Source organism: Manihot esculenta, chromosome 3 (genome assembly GCF_001659605.2).
Source record: "Manihot esculenta cultivar AM560-2 chromosome 3, M.esculenta_v8, whole genome shotgun sequence".
NCBI classification, from domain to species: domain Eukaryota; kingdom Viridiplantae; phylum Streptophyta; class Magnoliopsida; order Malpighiales; family Euphorbiaceae; genus Manihot; species Manihot esculenta.
The window spans coordinates 27,607,957-27,628,951 of NC_035163.2; the positions used below are offsets into that span (position 1 = coordinate 27,607,957).

General features: G+C 36.9%; 2 protein-coding genes and 1 long non-coding RNA gene across 5 annotated transcripts; 1 reads left to right on the forward strand and 2 right to left on the reverse strand.

The window, feature by feature from the left end:
* Positions 1 to 3,983: 3,983 nt before the first annotated feature.
* On the forward strand, positions 3,984 to 8,593 carry LOC110612023. 2 transcript variants are annotated; one of them, XM_021752657.2, is made up of 12 exons: positions 3,992 to 4,168; positions 4,275 to 4,358; positions 4,759 to 4,854; positions 4,960 to 5,035; positions 5,127 to 5,216; positions 5,337 to 5,407; positions 5,504 to 5,611; positions 5,701 to 5,838; positions 6,958 to 7,060; positions 7,423 to 7,640; positions 8,145 to 8,221; positions 8,382 to 8,593. In XM_021752657.2, the coding sequence occupies exons 1-11, from the start codon at positions 4,100 to 4,102 to the stop codon at positions 8,211 to 8,213; spliced, it is 1,122 nt and encodes a 373-aa protein (XP_021608349.1). In that variant the 5' UTR covers positions 3,992 to 4,099; the 3' UTR covers positions 8,214 to 8,221; positions 8,382 to 8,593. The 2 variants fall into 2 exon arrangements, with proteins under 2 accessions (XP_021608348.1, XP_021608349.1); XM_021752656.2 differs by having other exon boundaries at positions 3,984 to 4,168; positions 8,145 to 8,593.
* A 1,085-nt stretch (positions 8,594 to 9,678) lies between these two features.
* On the reverse strand, positions 9,679 to 19,563 carry LOC110612024 (beta-glucosidase 18). The gene is made up of 15 exons (XM_021752658.2): positions 19,552 to 19,563; positions 19,143 to 19,421; positions 17,818 to 18,097; positions 16,238 to 16,419; positions 15,940 to 16,009; positions 15,527 to 15,585; positions 15,227 to 15,302; positions 15,050 to 15,124; positions 14,801 to 14,888; positions 14,450 to 14,702; positions 14,190 to 14,305; positions 13,826 to 14,078; positions 13,620 to 13,722; positions 13,420 to 13,522; positions 9,679 to 9,891 (listed from the first exon to the last, which is right to left on the reverse strand). Exons 1-15 carry the CDS (start codon positions 19,561 to 19,563, stop codon positions 9,705 to 9,707), a joined length of 2,136 nt encoding a protein of 711 aa, XP_021608350.2. The 3' UTR covers positions 9,679 to 9,704.
* Positions 10,295 to 12,390, reverse strand: LOC122723252. 2 transcript variants are annotated; one of them, XR_006350215.1, is made up of 3 exons: positions 12,336 to 12,390; positions 11,425 to 12,244; positions 10,295 to 11,242 (listed from the first exon to the last, which is right to left on the reverse strand). It is a non-coding gene; the product is annotated as an uncharacterized LOC122723252 (long non-coding RNA). The 2 variants fall into 2 exon arrangements; XR_006350214.1 differs by lacking the exon at positions 12,336 to 12,390 and having other exon boundaries at positions 11,425 to 12,327.
* Positions 19,564 to 20,995: the final 1,432 nt, after the last annotated feature.

A 20,995-nucleotide genomic window follows, 5' to 3' on the forward strand; every position in this document is an offset into this window, starting at 1 on the left:
TTTAATTTAAATCAAGTACACCCAACTCAAACTAGAGGTTGAACAAAGAGAATGAAACCAAATATTCCAGAGTCAATGTAATGATTCCCTTGATTTTGCTTGATATTACAATAGCTATCCAGTTGCAACATGCTCACGACACAACGCCTCACCGGCATATGAACCTTTGACAGCAGAAAATTCTTTCTTCAACTTCAAGTAAACTTACAATTTTTGTCTCGATAGTTAAATCGCGGCTATAATTATACACATATCAATTGATGGATATAAGATTAATCATTACTCAATTTTCTAATTGGATCTAGCTAGATTTTAAAATCTTGAAAATCATATTAATTAATAAAATCAATTGATTTTTTGTTTAAAATTTAATAATAATATAATTATTTTTAGGACAGTGTAAAGTTTGAATTTTTATTTAATTTGAGTTTTTTTATAACCTTAACACACACGAACATATAAATAAGACTTCATAGTATTCAGACAATAAATAACAAGATATATTCATATATAATTAATTATAAATTATGATGAAAATAATGGGTGGTAAAAAAAAAGTGAATGTGATTGGACAAGAGGTGACGGCAATATATCATTGTCGTTTCTAGCATTAATCATCTAGTATTGATTGACTAGACCAGATCATCCAAAGATGTAATATTGTAATTGAGTCACATATAAATATCATAAATTCTTTGTATTTTTATATATATTATTTGAAGAAGACAAAAAATTTATCAAATATTATTATCAAATCGTATCTCATGATTTATTTTGTGGGTGTCAGCTACCTCGTGTTTTGTGCTCTAACGACACAAACGCAAAAATTATTAGTTTTCTCAGTGATGGAACACCATAGACATAAACCAAATTGTATGTACGCTGTTCTGTGTACTACGGAGACTGACATCAGTCAGTCTCAGTCGCTGTGGCTCATTAATTTCTGCGCAATTTAATATATACTTCACAGCTTACTAGCGATTTACTGAAAATAACAGAAGAGACAGAACAAATCTGCACTGCATAGAAAATTTTTAAGGGGCAAGAAAAGAAAATATTTATAAATATATCAGCTTATTATTTGCTATGGAAAGAGACTGATAGCTAGTTTGTGACAGCGACGATGATGTCGGTGACGGACATAGAGAGTGACGGTGATGATAATTAAATTAATCATGAAACTGCATGCCCACAGTGGTGTACGTGACGGTGAGAATTGATGAACCCTCTCTGCTTAAAAAAAAAAAAAACTAGTTAGATTCAGGATTTGGACCGCTTGGTACTTCGTGTGCAGCTGCTTTAAACTGTTCATCTGAAGCAAACTCAGAAGTTGTTGTAGCAGCAGCAGCAGCAGTCGAAGCAGCAGAAGAAGAAGGGAGAGGTAATGTGTGCTGTGTTTGCAGGGGATGCAATTCTGTGGTGGTAGCGGGTGAGGCAGTCATGAGCTTGGGGTGATCAATAGGGCGACCAAAAAGAGGAGCCACCATGAGAAGGCCAAGAAACACCAACATGAGTGCTGATTCAGAAACTACTGCTGATTTGGAAGCTTGTGCCATGAAACTACACCCCCCTAGTAATCCACAAGGGGTCAATATCCATGAACCAATCGAAACACCAATATGTCTGGAAAGAGGAGAAGAAAAGTAAAGGAGATAGAGTTGTAGATTGCTAGCTAGCTATGTGCAGATGGAAATGAAATTGTAAAATTCAAGACTATGCTTTGATTAAATTGTTTGATGCATATACTAAGTTTGGTATATAATGTGCTTTTGTATTCCATTATTACCCTTCCTGTTGTCCGTAAATTTCAAGGGTAATTTTGATACATTGTTGGTCAATTTTGCGATTGAAGAAATTGACCACCTTTAAAGATTTAAACAATTTCCCATTAAAAAAAAAAAATTCTACAAAGATAAAAAGGAAAATTATTTTTGGAAGAATATATATTGAAAATTTAAGTCTCCCAGCTATGTATGTCTTTTTAATAAGTTATTTCCTTTAATACCTATTTTAAATACATTAAATTTTATTAAATATTGAGAAATTTCTTAAAAATTAGATAATATTAAATAGAATTATAATACTTAATTTATATCTTGTTATAGTTTATAATCTAAAACAAAAAGTAAAACAATAATAATTTTAATTTACGGCTAAATTATTATTTTAAAATTATTATTTTAAAATTATTATTTTAATAGAATTAAGCTAGTAATTTCACTGGTGCTAGTTGAACCTTAAAGTATAATAGCTTTTGGAGCAATAATACTGAAAATTATATATTATTACATATCCAATGAGCAATTTTATATGGAATAATAAATCATAAAAAAATATCTAAATGGGTTCTATCAAAAAATTATCAGCTTTTTTTTCAATAATTTACGTATTATATTTATATTGGCATACTATTTCATAGTAGACTAACTGTTATATTAGAGATGGGTTTTTTTGTGGCTTGGCTATCTGTTGAGAAATTTTTCTTTTTTTTTTTCTCTCCTTTGACTTTATATTATAGGCTGCTGTTATGATAAAAATTTGAAATGGAAGAGCCGTAGGCACAGAGAAAGCAAAGTATCATAACTTTAATCACTGCTTTATTTCAATACTTGTGAAAATTTCAGCAGGGCCTGTCTCCATGATCTGGTTCATGGGTCCCCTTTTTCTTTGCATTCAGACCTATTAGGTTATTTTCGGAATTTAATCATAATTCCTCCTTTCTCTTTTTGACCTACAACTGCCAAATTCTATTCTATTCCATAGGAGTGGAAGCTTTAGAAATCAATTTATCCTAGAAAAAAGAATTAAATAATCCGAGCTAGTTCATGATTTTTCTATCATCAAAAGCCATGGCAACAAAGCTGATAAAGTTGTATGCAATTTAAAAAGAATCGAGTTCTAGTGGATAGCAGATGAAAGAGATGGATGAGACTAAAAGAGAAAGGAGGCTGCATGAGATAAACGAGGAACAATCAAAAGAGAGCAGAGACTATAGTATGAAAGGAGAATGTTTTGGTTATAGCAAACCATATCCATCGGAATGTTTATATTTATTCAATTTAAAATTGACATATTATTTAAAATGTAGGATTTAAAAAATATTTTTTTTTTATATATAAAGTTGCTTTTCAGTGAATATTTATATTATTTATGAAAATTAAATTTTTAATTTTATTTAAAAAAATATTGAATTATTTATTTTAATACTATTAATAATAAAAATGTTTTTAAAATTTATTTTAAATCGTTGAGCATAGTATTTAGCTTACTTCTAATTAGGCTTTAAAAGCCTGGTGATAACTGATTTGTGCTTGTAATTGTGTACGAATAACGACGGTGCATGCCTCTTCAGAAAAGCAAACAGACACAGATATATGTATAAACGCGCCTTTATTGTCTGCGGGCTACAGTGACAAGTGAGTTGATAGGGCCTAGGGTGATTCTCTTTTGAAATATACTGGAGAATAAATTAAAGCAAGCAAAACGTCCGCGTGCATGCCCCAAAGCTGCATATTTTTCCACGTAAATGCTTTCGCGTATTGCTTTTTGTTTTTTTCTTCGATCATCGAGTTTAAGCCTTTTTTCCGATGTGTGAAAAATATATGAAAAAAATAAGTTAAGGAAAATAATTATAATTATTCATATTTTTTATTTCTAAAGAAAGGAAAAACATGAAAAATAAATTTTATTTTTCTGTTATAATCACAATATTTATATTTAAAGTCATTTTTTTAAATATATAGAATAGATTTGCAAATTAATAATTTTATATTTTTGTTATTTTTTAAACAAAGTAAAATATTATATTTTTTTTGTTATCCTTTGGACCTATTGATACACTTGATTATATTTTTAATTTGGGCTCATTCTCAAATTTCAAGTAAAATATTAACCAGTTTGCAAACTTGAGAAGCCCATAACCGCTTAGCCCAAATCCACAGCCGAATATCTTGTTATAAGTGACGTCGTTCTGTACAATCTAGCTAGACGGTGTCGCTTCGTGCTTCTAACGGAGTAGCGAAACTTCGACTCTTCCTCTGCATTATATCATTTCTGTCCTGAAGCCACAGATCTTCCTCTCCCTGTGCATCTGTGGACAATGGATTTTCATATACGCAGCGTTTTGCATCTGTTTATCGTCTCTTCTCTTATCTGCTCACTAGCTGGGGTACTTCATCTCCCTCTCCTTCTCTGTATTTTGGGGTTATGTATCTATTTATAATACGTTTGATTGGTTGATTTCGTGGCTTGATTCGCCTAATTACGGATTGCAGGCTGAAACCAGTGGTTCAGTTTTCTTCATCGATGGCCAAAATCGTCAATACCTTCGTACTCCCTCAACAAACGATGTCGGTCAGGTTCGTTTGTTTATTTCTCTTGCTATTTCTTTGCCGATGCAATTCCACAGTTTAAATTGCTTGGTGGAAGATTTTTATGGAAAATTTAGATGGAATTTATTTTGATTTTATTGATCACTATGCGTTTAGGCTGTTATTTGAGCTTTAGTTAAATTATAGGGGCGAATTACGATGATTTACATTCGATTTAGACATGAATCAATGAAGCTTTTTCTCATTGCAAAAACGATCGAAGTTAACTGAGAAAGACGAGATTCGAATTAGATTTAGCTTCTGGCATCTTATTGCTGAATTGGGAGGGATGCTTTTTGGGTTATGTATGAGGCAATTTACGTCTACAGGGATCTAATATAGGTGTTTAGCAATGTTATCATTATCAATAACTATTTTTTGCTTTCAGTCTCACTCAATGTCCCCTCTGGAACTGGGTGCTGCTGTGTCTGTCTTGCTTGGTTTTGCACCACCTGCCACACTTTCAGCTGCTGGTTCATCTAAGGTCCTTGCAGTGATCAGCCTTGCTAATTAAAAATTTCCTGCTCTTTTTTATTATTATTTTTTACCTTTGAAGTTTGTGATTGTAAAATGTTATTGCCTTTTGCAGTTGAATGAAGTTCTCTTGCCCAATCCGTTTGATAGGCCTCACACTGTTTTCATGCTCGAAGTCACAGGAGTCGATGGTCCTTGGACTTAGTTTTGAAATGAATAATACTATGAACCGCTAATATTTGTTTTTCTGGTTAGGACTTATCAGTCTATTTGAACATGCAGACCTGGTCGCTCCACAAAATGGCATGTTCAGTGAGGCCTTTAGAAGCAAGGTTATTCTTAATTCAGATGAAGCTCAGATTGAACTGCCAGGTACTTGTCATTTTGTGCACTAAAAATTATAGCCCATAGGTAACTTGTATGTGAAAATGACTACTTGTTGCATGTGATCTTAGTTTCTCATAAATATATGTTTTATGTGATCTGTTGCAGATGAAGAAGTCTCTGTGTTCTCATTAGACGAAACGTTAGCAGATTTGAATGACGAGGAACTAAGTGGTTTGGTCAGTGTTCACTTATTTCATTCTGCTGGTCTCTTCAAAGTTATAGATCACCCTTTTTAAATGTTTGACTTTGGTGTTATCTATTTATTGCTTTAGGCATCTTGGTTGGGTGGATCATATACTATTGATGCTCTGGAACCAATGAATGGAAAGTTGATCGTCCCTGTGGCTAGTGGTACCAATATGAATCTTTATGTGTCAAAGGTTATAGATTCACTCTATTTTAGATTGAAACTGTTGGTTTTGTAATTCTCAGAACTTTTATTATGAAAATTACTTTTTATTGTTTGCAGAAAGCTGACAAGGAATTCATGGCAAGTCTCTTGGCTTTGTTCCACAATAGCAGAAGAGCAATAGAAATGCATGAAGATCTGTCACAGGCTACTCAAGGACCAGCACAGTTGATTGTGGGTCGTTTTGATGGCATTAAGGTGAGGACATTTAACATCCCCCACTTTTGTTTGTGTTTATATATGTACATCTAAATATACATGCACATTACTGCTTTGCAAGAATGAATTTGTTTGACCCATGTTGCTTCATTTAAGAGTTTATGATGGAATTATAGAAAAGAACACCTGAAGTTCATGTTAATGTGGAAAAATGATTCTGACATGATCCATGGTGCTTGTTATGACAAATATTGAAAAATGATGCATGTTAATGTGGAAAAATGATTTTGACATGGTCCAGGTGCCTGTTATGACAAATATTAAAAAATGAATATCTAACAATTAAAACATATATGTGTCACCTCATTCATATGTGTAATAGTTAGCAGGAGCACTTGTGTTCGTGGCATGGATTGTGAAGAAACTATTTCTTTCATTGAGATCATCCTTCTATTTCCTAAAAAAAGGCCATTCAGTTGTAGTATAGAGGTGGCTGATTAGCAGAATGACTGAATTATTTATCAACTTGTTTGTCCTACTTGGAGAAAGTTTATTATCTCCTCATTTTACTTCCACTCTGATATGCCTCAGCATTTGGGTTCCTGGGTTTTCCTCCTCTTAGTAGAATTTCTTGCTAGTGGGAACTTTTACGTCTAGCTAATCATCACTGGATAGAGTATCATTTAATCTGTATATATGGAAATTTGAAGAAAAATGAAAGGTAGGATTGTGAATGGGTTGAGCCGTTGATCTCAACGATCCCTGAATCTGAAAAATGCAAATGCTTATTTTTCTTGTTTGGGTTTTTATTCTTTGGTTAGAGGTTGAGCAAATATCTTGTTATTACTTGAATGAGATATTGGATAATGGTTCTCTTCATGCTCTTTGAGAGATGAGATTTCACATCGTCCAGCATTTAATTAGTGAAATTATATTGCTTATCATATCAGAAAATTTTTTATAGAACCTATTCATTCTAACATTGCTTCAACTCATTCTTAAATCATACAATTGAAATGTTAAGAGGTCTGGTGGTGATGTTGTATTGGTTTTCCAAGTTTTGGGAGATGGAAAAATTGTTCTTCTTTGCCTCAGTCCTTTCATATCATTGCATTTAGATACCTATGATCCTTATCACTTATTTATTTATTGTCCTAGGCCTTGCAAGAGCAATATGGACATGAAGTTGTGCAGCAAGGACTGGATGTGTTGCTTGCAACCTTGTCTAAAATGCTTGATTCATTCCAAGCAGCATACAGAGGTTGGTTTTCTTGCTTTTGGAAATGATCATATGATCTTTTTCTTAATCTAAAAAGTTAACATTTTCCTTGCCATTTGTATGAAACAAGAAATCAAGTTTACTTCATAATTTTGCATTTGTTCAACTCGCTGTGTGTGTGTGTGTGCGCGCGCGCGCGTGTAATATGACAATTTTAAGGTCTTTTATTTAGTCATGTTGTGGAATTTCAATGAACCATGTCGCTTGTGATGCATTTTGCAAGTTATTCCATTTTTTAGTAACATTTTTTTCATATTTACTGCCAATATTTGCTAGTAAAACACGCTCTTCTTCTTACTAACTATTGTTGTTTATTAACTATGGCAATAATGGTAATGTGGCAGGTCAAATAGTTGGAGTGATTGTCTGTAATGAGATATCTTCTCCGCAATCAGGAACAATATTGGATTTGGTGTCGACTTCACGGCCATCTGCACGGTGGTTGGCTGAGAAAGTAGGATCAAATGCAACTAATGCAACAACCATTGCCGAAGTAGCATTGGTTAGAAAGACCCTAGCTTGGGTTACTGGAATTATTCTTCTCATTTCGACTCTATTAGGGGTAAGATTGTCTAACAAAAAAATTTGTGCAACTTTTTTCTTTTCTTTTTCACTGCCTAAAAAAGTAATTCAATTGAGCTACAAGGACATCTGAAATGAATATGCTGATTTAACTGTCTCTTACCACCCTGTTCTTGTTCCCCAATGGAAGGCAAAACATAGATAAGTTTCAACAGAAAAATTCTCTATCTTGTTAAAATATAATGGCATGACCTGGATTAGATGATTAAACCTTAATTTTCATTTTCGGATTCTGTAGGTTTCAAGCTATATTATTTTTGCAGATTTGTAAGTTTTCGTACATTCTGTTTGTGCCCATGGGGCTTCTTAATGCAAATTTTGCAGGGCAAATATATATTTGGTTCACTATGTTCTGTCAAGACATGTATTTATGTACACTTTTTCGTGGATTTAAAAATGTCTTTTTAGCTTAATTCAGTGGTTGTGGCAGAATCAGAATGAAGAACATCTCCGAGTTCCTTGCTGACTTTCATCTTTGCTGCAGATATACTTGCTGCTCAATATGCCACTCACCAGAGACACGCTACTCTACTCTAATGTCAAACTTGACTAATTTGAAAGGTAGTTGATGAATCTTTTTGCTGCTAGAAGTGTTGCGAGATGGCATTAGGCCTTTCATGAAGAAGTTATTTGTAGATTTCTTATTATCCTTGGCTGTTTACTTTGTGAAACCCGTCCCCTTTTATTGTGTGGTATTGAGTGGGTTGCCCTGGCCAATCAGGTGTCTCTTTTTAAGCATGGTTAGCTGGTGCTTACTGCTTAGCCAAGAAAATACAAGAAAGTTACTTCTTGATGTAAGGTCATTTTGGGTCATGGGGAATTCAGATGTGTAATAAGATTATGCACCACATGTTCAGTTGGTGGTTAGATTGTCAAATTGAATAATTTGTTTCAATTATGATATTGATATGCAATTTTTTGCTGTTTGCGATACATTCTTTTACGTTTATTGATCACGTGAGATTTTTAATAAAAGAAAATTGCTGGGATTCCTTGTTATGTTTATAACTCATGTTTTGAAGATTTAATTATTATTTTCATTTGCCTTAAGTACAACCATGTAAAGACAAGAGAAGCTCTTTGGTTGAGCCATCGAATACATGGTGTAGGGAGTTCATAGGCGAAGGTGCCTTCGATGACCCTTTGAGGTCAGTGTCCAACAAGGAATGCTGCTAGTTGACGGCTAATAAGTTGTAAACTTTTATTGTGGAAATGCGTTCCCTAGAATTTCGTTAAACCCCTTTTTGATTTCCAACTTGAATAACCCTAACTGCTTTACTTTCTGTTTCTTCATCTAGCGGGTAAGAAGGTCCTTAAGAGCATGCCTTGATCATTTTCAAAAAACCATATGATTTAAGGGGTGGCCTCCTAATAGACCGCCCTCCTTAATCAAACTTCGCTTCTCCTCTCTAGATCCAAGTACGTTTTCCCCTCGGTCACAATCCAAGCAGAGTGTTTTCATCTCGCAGAGCATGGTTAAGGCAGATTATATATCAGTTAATCACATCAAAAGAGGGATTTAAGAGCTCAGCGTAATAAAGGATGCTAGTCCACAGCACAGACACACCCTATCAGCAATGCAAGAAATAGTAATTGGCAGCCTCGTTCAAGGATCACTCAGGTTCAACTTTGATACCACAGTAAATACTAGATCGCAGTCAGTATGTTGTGCTAAGTCTCCCCTGGTAGGAGAAATACTAGCCCTACTAGAATCCATTAGCGTTGCTCAGGATCTGGGAAATAGAAATTTATCCTAGATACTGACTCTGAATTCTGAAACCTTGTTCAGATCTCCCATGAGAGAACGTGATGGATATTGAAAATTTGACACCTTGGTGAAACACATTCGAAGACTGATCGAATGATTCCAGTCCTCTCTTCAGTATGATCAAAAGAACCACAATTATGATTGCAGATTGAAAGAGAAAGCAGTATTTTTAGGGTTTACTTGTAATATAATCCTCTGGGTAAACAACTAGAACAAATATAAACATTTATATAGATGAACTCTGTTTCTAGATTACAAATGCACAATGTTGAGTTACTAGTCTTGGGCATGGAGAGCTTCATTTTTCAGGAAATTCTGGAACCATTTAGCTGATATTTTTGGCGTTCTCTTCATTGTTGTACGATCTACATGAACCAACCCGAAGCTTATGGTATATCCATATCTCCACTCAAAGTTATCTATCAAAGACCAATGGAAGTAGCCCCTCACATCTGCACCGTTCCTGTAATTATTATCAACCTTTATCAGCTCACCTTAAAAAAGAAACCAATAATATGTCATAGAATCGGGCCAGGGCTTAGATGGAATTGTGAAGCATGGTTATGGGCTCAGGAAGAGAGGTGTCATTGGGCCAAAGAACAAGGCTTAATCTATCCATTTTGTTATTTACCATTTATGCTTTTAGTTGTTACTTAATGAGCTGATGGAATATTCCTAGCTGTCAAGTTAGTTAGTAATATGATTATATATGAGTCAGTACTGAACGGCATTGTCAGTTTTTTTGGATGAATACAATTATTCTCTTTTCTCATCTCAAATTCTTATCTTAATTTCTTCTCTCTCTTTTCTCTTTCTTGTTCTACAATCCTTCTTAATTTACAAATCTATAACAGTGGTATCAAAGCTTAGTTGCTTAATTTCTACCATTAAGCAATCGATCCGGGACTATTACAATGACAATCAAGGAATTAGAAACCCAATTTCAACAATTATCTGCTAATCTCGCTGAACAGTCTACAATCATGAAGCAAGTAGTGGAGAATCAGCAACGATCAACCAAACGGATGGAAGATCTTGAATCCAAGTTCACGTTATTGATGGATCAAATCTCGCAAAATAGAGACTCACCTGCTGCTGTTACCGTTAACACAATAGCTTCAGGATCTGAGATTCAATCCAATACAGGTAAAGGAATTTTACCTACACCCAAAACAACCGACAAAGGAGGATACAGCCCGACCTCTACAAAGGGTAGCTACTCCTCTAAGGGAGCAAAAATGCCCAAGGTGGAAATCTCAGATTTTAATGGTGAGAACCCAAGGAACTTTATTCGGAAATGTGAAAAATACTTTCGGTTTTATAGTATTGCAGAAGAAGAACAGATTGAGATTGCGACGATGCGATTTGGTGATATAGCTGACAATTGGCTTCAAGGATGGGTCAGCGATCAAACCAATTCCTCATGGTCTCAGTTTTCCAAAGATTTGTGTGAAAGGTTTGGAGAGAAATCAAGCATGGAAATCGTGGCTGAGTTTAACAAACTGCAGCAGGGCGCTGAATCTGTGGTATGTTATCAAGAAAGGTTTGAGCAACTGAAGGCAATAATGCAGAAATTCAATCCTGGGCTATCGGAATCATACTTTATTTCGAGCTTTATAAGTGGGTTGAGTGAGGAACTCAGAGCTATGTTAATGGTACACAGACCAATCACCTTGAATCAGGCTTTCACTCAAGCAAAATATCAGGAGCAATCGTTTGAAGCTGTCCTTAGGAGGCATAAACTGATTCCGGGTAAGATTACTACGGGGAAGTCAAGCTATCCTATCAGTTTTCCATCGCCAAAACCCACAATCCTGCAACCGAAAGAAGAAACTAATAAGGATTCGGGAGGGAAGACCAATACATGGGAACAAAGAAAAGCTACCGGGTTATGTTTTAAATGTGGTGATAGGTTCAGCCCTGGACATCAGTGCAAGAACAAGACGCTCTTGGCTATGGAAGCCAATATAGATGACATTGTTCAAGAAGAACTTACCTGTGAGGAAACCGAAGGAGAAAATCTCAAAGGAGAACTGTCACTCGCAGCGGTAACAGGTCAGAAATCGCCCAATACGCTGAGGATCAAGGGAAACATTCATGGAGTTCCTGTGGTAATCTTGTTAGACACGGGCAGCACCCATAGTTTCATGAATGCTGGGATAGCTGCGAGAGTGCAGGCAGCTATTGTCACGACAGCTACTCTTTCGGTCACAGTAGCTAATGGAGAACAAATACTCAGCCAAACAGTATGTCAGGGAATGAAATGGAATATGCAGGGACAGGAGTACGCCTTTGATTTACGGGTTCTTACAGTGGTTGGGTATGATATTGTATTAGGAGTGGATTGGATGATCATGTATAATCCTTTGCTTTTTGATTTTGTGGGCATGACTCTTACTTTCAACAGAGATGGGAATGAGGTTAAACTACAGGGCATCCAAGACCAAGGAGAGCTGCATTGTGTGAGTGGGAAGAAGATGACAAGGCTTATCAAAGAAGGGGGAGCGTTACTACCTGCTCAGCTATTCTCCATCAAAATTACAGAACCCACGGTGGAAAATCAGTTGAACACCGGAATAGCAGAACCAGTTCAGGCATTATTGCAGCAATATGAGACCATTTTCGCAACACCTACGGCTCTGCCTCCGGAAAGATCACATGACCATGCTATTAATCTCCTGCCCAACACAAAACCTGTTAACATCAGACCTTATCACCACAACTATTTTCAGAAAACGGAAATAGAAAAACAGGTAAAAGAAATGCTCAACACTGGAGTGATTCAATGTAGTCACAGTCCTTTCGCTTCTCCAGTCCTGTTAGTTAAGAAGAAAGATGGAACTTGGCGTTTTTGCGTGGATTATAGACAATTGAATGAGATGACAGTCAAAGATAAATTTCCAATACCTGTCATAGATGATCTACTGGATGAATTAAATGGAGCAAGATTCTTCAGCAAAATTGACTTGCGAGCCGGTTACCATCAAATTCGAGTAAGAGTGGAAGATGTTTACAAAACAGCATTCCGAACTCATCATGGGCACTACGAATTTAAGGTAATGCCTTTCGGCTTGACTAATGCTCCTGCTACCTTCCAATCCTTGATGAACCAAATCTTTGAGCCTTATTTGAGGCAGTTTATTCTAGTCTTCTTCGATGATATTTTGATATATAGCAGAACTCTTGAGGAGCACTTAAACCATCTAAAGAAAGTCTTTGACATACTTAGTGAACACAAGTTGTTTGCCAAACAGTCAAAATGTTCCTTTGCTCAGACTAGAGTTGAATACTTGGGTCATGTAATTGATGAAAACGGTGTACACACAGACCCCAGTAAAATAGAGGTTATGCAGAATTGGCCAGTACCAACAAATCTCAAGAGTTTGAGGGGATTTTTGGGGTTAACGGGCTACTATCGGAAGTTCATCTATCAGTATGGGGCTATAGCTAGGCCATTGACCAATCTTCTCAAGAAAGACGCGTTTGAATGGTCGAATGAAGCACTCGTGCAATGGGTTAATCTACATCCAGATGAGAGCACATGGGAGGATTTGACTTTCCTCTATTCTCAATTTCCAGAACTTCACCTTGCGGACAAGGTGTCTCTTAAAAGGGGGAGTAATGTCATAGAATCGGGCCAGGGCTTAGATGGAATTGTGAAGCATGGTTATGGGCTCAGGAAGAGAGGTGTCATTGGGCCAAAGAACAAGGCTTAATCTATCCATTTTGTTATTTACCATTTATGCTTTTAGTTGTTATTTACTTAATGAGCTGATGGAATATTCCTAGCTGTCAAGTTAGTTAGTAATATGATTATATATGAGTCAGTACTGAACGGCATTGTCAGTTTTTTTGGATGAATACAATTATTCTCTTTTCTCATCTCAAATTCTTATCTTAATTTCTTCTCTCTCTTTTCTCTTTCTTGTTCTACAATCCTTCTTAATTTACAAATCTATAACATAATATTGATAAACAAACGTGAATCCACCTCATTGCAGAAACTAGAGAAGTGAGGTAACCCTCCATGTACTCCACCCGGTTCGTATCATTGAGCATATCTCCGATGTTTCTACTGCTGGGTTGTGCATATCCTGCAAATAGATTTTGTAAAAATTATTATAAGTTGTCAGTCTTAATTTCTAATCTATGTGTAACAGTTGGTAGCTTGAGAGAAATTATTGATATTACCGTTCTCTGTGATGAACATGGGCGTGTTGTTGTATCTGTCTTTGAAGTACATGATTGTCTTCTCCATACTGTTTGGAACAACATAAAACGTAGGCATTGCTGTCTGTAAGGATCCAAAACGAAAAAGGAGAAGCAGTGTTAAAGTACTAGTTTTAATTATTATATGGGGTTAACTATTAATTTTAGCTTTTGTATATATATCTTACTGGCTCTCCTATAAGAACTCCATTTTTCTCTCCAGTTCCATAAGTAAAGGTATCTTTGAGCAAATCATCATAATAATTGCATGGTGAAAGCAGACAATCCTTTGCATAGAGAGTGCTATAATGATTGATTCCAATGAAATCCAGTTTATTTGCTAGCTTCCTCTTGTCCTCCTCTGAAAATGCTGGCAGTCTTAGACCTACAATCTGTTGCATCTCTGGTGGGTACTCTCCATACATAATGGGATCCATAAACCTACACACATAACAAAAAAAAAAAAAAAATTGTATTAATAATAAATCCATTCAAGACCTAGCAAACAACTTCATTGGATAAATCTCAGTTACTGAGTACTTGGTTAATTACCAAGCAGCATTGAAACCTAGAGCTCGTTGAGCAGCTACACGATCAACCGGAATGTCTCTTAATGGTTCATACCAATAGATATGCAACACAATGCCAATCTTCCCTCCTTGTTTTTCCTGTTTCAGGTGATAAATATTCAGCAAAATTCGACAACATACTAATTTTTTAAAAATTATTCAGTGCACCTGATGCATGCACTGCTTTATACATGCACGTGCTATGCCGAGTGTATAGTAGAATCTGCTCTAATTTATGTATACCTGGTACTTTTTTCTGTAAATTTCAGTTGCTGTGGCATGCGCTAGTACCATATTATGAGCAGCAATGTAGGGTTCTAATTTAGAGTCACCAGTGGTGCAGTTTCCAGCAGGGAAAGAGCATCGGCTCGGTGGCCATATTCCACTGTAGTAGCCATATTGAGCCACCATGTTTGGTTCATTGAGTGTAATCCAATGTTTTACTCTGTCCCCAAATGCCTCGAAGCAAATATCTGCAAAGTAGCCGAAATCATCCCTACAACAAGATTAACATACAAGAGTTGATGTTAACAATGCTCTCTGAGGTAGGAAAATATTTCCCATTAAGGAAATTTTAGGGTAAGAGTAACTTACTGCATTTGAGGACTTAACCAAGCACCGTATCGATCTTCCAACTCTTGAGGAACATCGTAATGATGCAATGTAACAAATGGTTCTATTCCTACATAATTAAAACATACACAATATTAGAAATTTAAATTTTAAAATCTTAAACCCAACGGTCAAAACATCAAGAAATTTTACAGTTAAACGACGGTTAGATACTAAAAATTGCATTAAATAAATAATTTCTCTAACGTATCACAGGTCAATTTGTTTTACCTTTAAGCAAAAGATCATCAATAAGTTTATTATAAAATGCAATCCCTTCTGGATTGATCTCTCCAAACCTACCCTCTGTGATAAAGATTAAAATTAGTTAAAACATGATGAAATGAATTCAAACAAAACCCATTTGTTTAATTCAAAGAAAGAAAAAAAAAATCTAATGAAACATACTGGGTAGTATTCTGACCCATGAAATTGAGAATCTATATGAATTTACTCCAAGGGAATGCATCAGCTCTATGTCCTCCTGCCACAGTATAACCATAATTTATAATAAAATTTTCTCACTAGCAAATTTATTATATTTATTTTCCCTTTCAAAATTAATTTAATTTGTATTATTGGAATTTTGAGAGCACTAATTAGTGGAAAAGATCAAATTTGAAGATTCCTTATGGGAATCTTGGGTGGGACAGTTATTGTGTAAGATATTATTAGGCACACAGAAAACTCAAGGATATTATCAATTACCAAAAATAGATGATAGTGATTATCAGCTGTGTCTCCATTGCTTCCATCCTTGATTTCTCCTGATAACAACAAGCAGAGCAGTCACAATTTAACTTTAGTTAGCTACTCTAACAAAATTGCATGCACATCTACGTACCCTCCACTTTAATATCTATGGATAACATTAATAAAAAAATAAAAAAAAAATCCACATCCTCTCGCAATAAAAAAATTAAATTTATTCTTAAATTATATAATAAAAATAAAAAAATATCAAATTTTAATACATAGTGAAATTATTTAATCTTTTAATAATAGTTTAGAGATATATTTAAATTAAAAAATAAAATTTTTTATTTTTTATTCTTCGGTAGATATAGTTGAAAGAAAATCTTGATCTTTTTAGTGAATAAAAAAAAAATAAATATTAGTACCAGGAGATATGTGGGTGAATACATCCCAATTGCTGAGGCCTTTGTTGTCTTCCAAATATGCTCCTTCAATCTGCAGAAGTAATTAATAATTAATTGCCATATTAGCTGTTGCAATTTTAATTTTTAATTTATTTATTTTTTTAGGACACATGGGATCTAAATTGCTAATAATGAAAGCGACGATGAAAAAGTCCTAGAAGTTTAGGTCCTTGTGTCCCATAACTTAAAATTTATGGGCCTTTTACCTTGTATATAACAGGATTTTTTTGGTAATGAGATGAAGGAGAAATAGAGGTACCTGATAAGAAGAAGTGGCAGTCCCAAAGAGAAAAGATGAAGGAAAATGGGTACGCTCCAGACACCAACACCCATTTATCATCATCATCATTGTTATCAACATAACTAATACACAACTCACTTTCTTCATCCTTCTTAATTCCCTACTTAATTTGAGTTTTCTTCTTCTGCTGCTGCTGCAAACTTAAATCGCTAACACAGTGGCTACTTAGCTTCCTTCGTAATTGCTGTGTTATCGCTGGGATCCATCTTCCCTTTTTATAACAACTCTTTGGCATTTTTTTTTATTTTTTATTACGAGGTTGCTGGATATTGCACATTGTTTTTCTGGTCAAATATAATGTATGCATAAAGTTAACGGTAATTGAATTATTATTCACTGTTTTAAATTTTATGTTTATTTATATAATAGCTGGGATTTGTGATGCAAACTTATTTTTTCTTTTTTAAAAAAAATATATATTTTTTTCTCTTTGTCAATTTTGTGATGGAATTTGTTAGAAATTCAATTTAATCCATCTCCAATTTGTTAGTTAATCAATGATCTGTACTGTGTAGTCACTTATAACTATGGCAAATTCTTCCTTTTGGTGCTACAAAAATTAATGTTTAAAAGCAAAATGGGTTATTAGGATTTTTGAGGTTATCAATTCAGTATTTGCTTCTTAATTAACTAATATAGCACCTAAAGCTATTATGGCAGATTCTTTGGCTAAACTGAGCCTTAATAGATTGGAAGATTTTTGTTGCAATCTTCTAACATTGATTGAAGATTATGGTCCCTTCTTTGAAGACAGTGCTGTCTTGGTTGGCAGCAGGCTCCATTTCTTTTTTCAAGTTTCTATTGATCTTATTCATAGTCTAGGACATTCTTGGTACTATAGCTCAGCACACTCTCTCACAAGTAAGATTCAAAAGGCACAAAATCTCAACTAACAAAGTGCAAGACAACAGTATTTACAAAAAATAAATTTTCCAACCTTTGATTCACTAAAAAGGAACAATACAAGAAACACCTCTCACAGAACTTTTCCTAAAATGTTCTAGCAGTGCTCTCTTTTTAGCTCTCTCCCTAGCCAACCACACATATTTACATATGTATGAGTATATATAGGATACAACAACAGTCTACAAGAAGTTGTGGTTGACACCCCCAACCACTAAGGAGAAAAATCCGCCCACTACTCATTATGGGAGTTATATAACTGCCCACTACTCATCATGAAAGTTATATAACCGCCCATTAATGATCATGGAAGTTATAACTACCCACTTCCCATTATGGGAGTTATAACTACCCACTATCCCTCATGGGAGAACATACCCCACTCCAGCATCACTTTCCCACGTTTGTAGGCCACTCCTTTGCATTCAGCAACTTCCAATCCCTATTGTACCAGCATCCCAATGTGATGGACCGAACTGATACCCAGAGTTCAGCTTTTGCACCCAGCAGATCACCCGCATGCCCAAGCACACAGCCTTGCCAATCGAGTGCACCCCTGTACACTCCCAGTTGTGGTGAAATCAAGACCCAACTTCACCCCAATTCAAGCCAACCGGCTCAAGGGTCTAACAAACCACTCCCACCAGAAGGAGCCAACGTCCTCGTTGGTAGGGCCCGCAAATAATCCTCTATTTGCTCTTCAAACTGCCACAAGGTTGTATCTCTTTCCCAAGTAGCTTTTGAAACTGGCTTGTCTTTCCATTGAATAAGGAACTCTGTTCTCCTATTCTTTTTGCTTTGCCCCAGTGTCCTATGATCCAGAATCTCCCCAATCTGATCATCGAACTGTTTCCTCACAACCGGCGGAGCTCTCTTCGCTTGGCTCCTTGAAGATTCAGCGACATCTTCGTGAAACTTCTTAAGGAAACTACCAAATTGTCACAGGGGTATAAGTCGAAACACACGCAGCGGACCAATTACTTAGAAACCTGCTAGGCAACCAAGAAATCCCACTTGGCTCAGCCACACTCTCTTACATAGTGAGATTCGAAAGGCACAAAATCTCAACCAACAAAGTGCAAGACAACAGTATTTACAAAAAATAACTTTTCCAACCTTTGATTCACTAAAAGAAAACAATACAAGAGACACCTCTCACCGAACTTCTCCCAAAATGTTCTAGCAGTGCTCTCTTTTGAGCTCTCTCCCTAGCTAACGGGGTCCCCTCTCTCAGGGTTTCTCCCCACATTTACATGTGTATGAGTACATATAAGATACAACAACAGTTTATAAGAAGTTGTGGTTGACACCCCCAACCACTAAGGAGAAAAATCTGCCCACTACTCATTATGGGAGTTATATAACTACCCACTACTCATCATGGAAGTTATATAACCGCCCACTAATGATCATGGGAGTTATAACTACCCACTTCCCATTATGGGAGTTATAACTACCCACTATCCCTCATGGGAGAACATACCCCACTGCAGCATCACTTCCCCACATTTGTAGGCCACTCCTTTGCATTCAACAACTTCCATCCCGACTGTAGCAGTATCCCCATATGATGGACTGAACCGACACCCGAAGTCCAGCCCTTGCACTCAACAGTCCTCCAGCCTGCCCAAGCACACAGCCTTGCTAATCAAGTGCGCCCTTGCACACTCGCATCCAGCAGTACTCCAGCCTGCCCAAGCATACAGCCTTGCCAATCAAGCGCGCCCCTGCACACTTGCATCCAGCAGTACTCTCGCCTGCCCAAGCATATAGCCGTGCCAATCAAGTGTGCCCCTACACACTCCCAAGTTGTGGTGAAATCAAGGCCCAACTTCACCCAAATCAAGCCTACCGGCTCAAGGGTCTAACAAACCACCCCCACCAGAAGAAGCCAACGTCCTCGTTGGTAGGGCTCGCAAATAATCCCCGATTTGCCCTTCAAACTGCCACAAGGTCGTACCTCTCTCCCAAGTAGCCTCTGTGACTGGCTTGTCATTCCATTGAATAAGGAACTCTGTTCTCCTATTCTTTTGCTTTGCCCAAATGTCCTATGATCTAGAATTTCCCTAATCTGATCATCAAACTGTTTCCTCACAACCCACGGAGCTCTCTTCACTTGGCTCCTTGAAGATTCAGCGACATCCTCGTGAAACTTCTTAAGGAAACTAACATGGAAAGTTGAATTAACTTCCACTCTCTCGGGCAATTTCAACTTGTAACCAGCATCCCCATGCCATGGCTACGAATCATGTCCATCCTATCAAACTGGACACGAGTAGTGTTGTACACTCCAACAACTACCTCCTTTCTGCTTAGGAAATCAGCAACTTGATTGTGCCTCCCTGGCTTGTGCCCCCGCACAAAACCACCTTGCGCTTCATTTAGCTTCCTGCTCTAAAAGGCAACAGGATGTCCCTCCTGGACCAGCACCCTTCCAATAGCCTTATCAGAAGCGTCAGTATGCACCTAGGGTTGGTTGCACAAATCTTCTTCTACAGAAGCGAGTCCATTTGAACTTGTTCTGGGGCATCAGCCCAACACTCCTGTGGAGATGGCCAAACAGGGGGCTGGTGGCAAGTGTCCTGCTGCATATAAGTTCGCCAAGGGCAGACAGGAGTTACTAGAGGAAGCTGGTGATAGCCTGAGAAAAGCCTCAAGGAGAATGAAGAAATATGCAGACAGGGGGAGAAGGGACGTGGAGTTCGACATTGGCGAGAAAGTGCTGTTGAAGTTGACTCCATAGATTTGGAAGAAGATAAGCAATAAAACCGTGCATAGGGGATTGATCCCTAAGTATGATGGGCCCTTTGAAGTTGTGGCCAAGGTGGGCAATGTTGCCTACAAGCTGAAATTGCCCAAAAGATTGAAAGTTCATCCAACTTTCCATGTGAGTTTCCTTAAGAAGTTTTATGAAGATGTCGCTGAATCTTCAAGGAGCCAAGCGAAGAGAGCTCCGCCGGTTGTGAGGAAACAGTTCGATGATCAGATTGGGGAGATTCTGGATCATAGGACACTGGGGCAAAGCAAAAAGACTAGGAGAACAGAGTTCCTTATTCAATGGAAAGACAAGCCAATTTCAGAAGCTACTTGGAAAAGAGATACAACCTTGTGGCAGTTTGAAGAGCAAATAGAGGATTATTTGCGGGCCCTACCAACGAGGACGTTGGCTCCTTCTGGTGGGGGTGGTTTGTTAGACCCTTGAGCCGATTGGCTTGAGTTGGGGTGAAGTTGGGCCTTGATTTCACCACAACTGGGAGTGTGCAGGGGTGCACTCAATTGGCAAGGCTGTGTGCTTGGGCAGGCGGGTGATCTGCTGGGTGCAAGGGCTGGACTCTGGGTGTCAGTTCGGTCCATCACATTGGGATGCTGGTACAGTAGGGATTGAAAGTTGCTGAATGCAAAGGAGTGGCCTACAAACGTGGGAAAGTGATGCTGGAGTGGGGCATGTTCTCCCATGAGGGATAGCGGGTAGTTATAACTCCCATAATGGGAAGTGGATAGTTATAACTCCCATGATCATTAGTGGGCGGTTATATAACTTCCATGATGAGTAGTGGGTAGTTATATAACTTCCATGATGAGTAGTGGGTAGTTATATAACTTTCATAATGAGTAGTGGGCGGATTTTTCTCCTGGTGTCAACCACAACTTCTTGTAGGATGTTGCTGTATCCTATATATACTCATACATATGTAAATATGTGTGGTTGGCTAGGGAGAGAGCTCAAAAGAGAGCACTGCTAGAACATTTTGGGAGAAGTTCTGTGAAAGGTGTCTCTTGTATTGTTTTCTTTTAGTGAATGAAAGGTAGGAA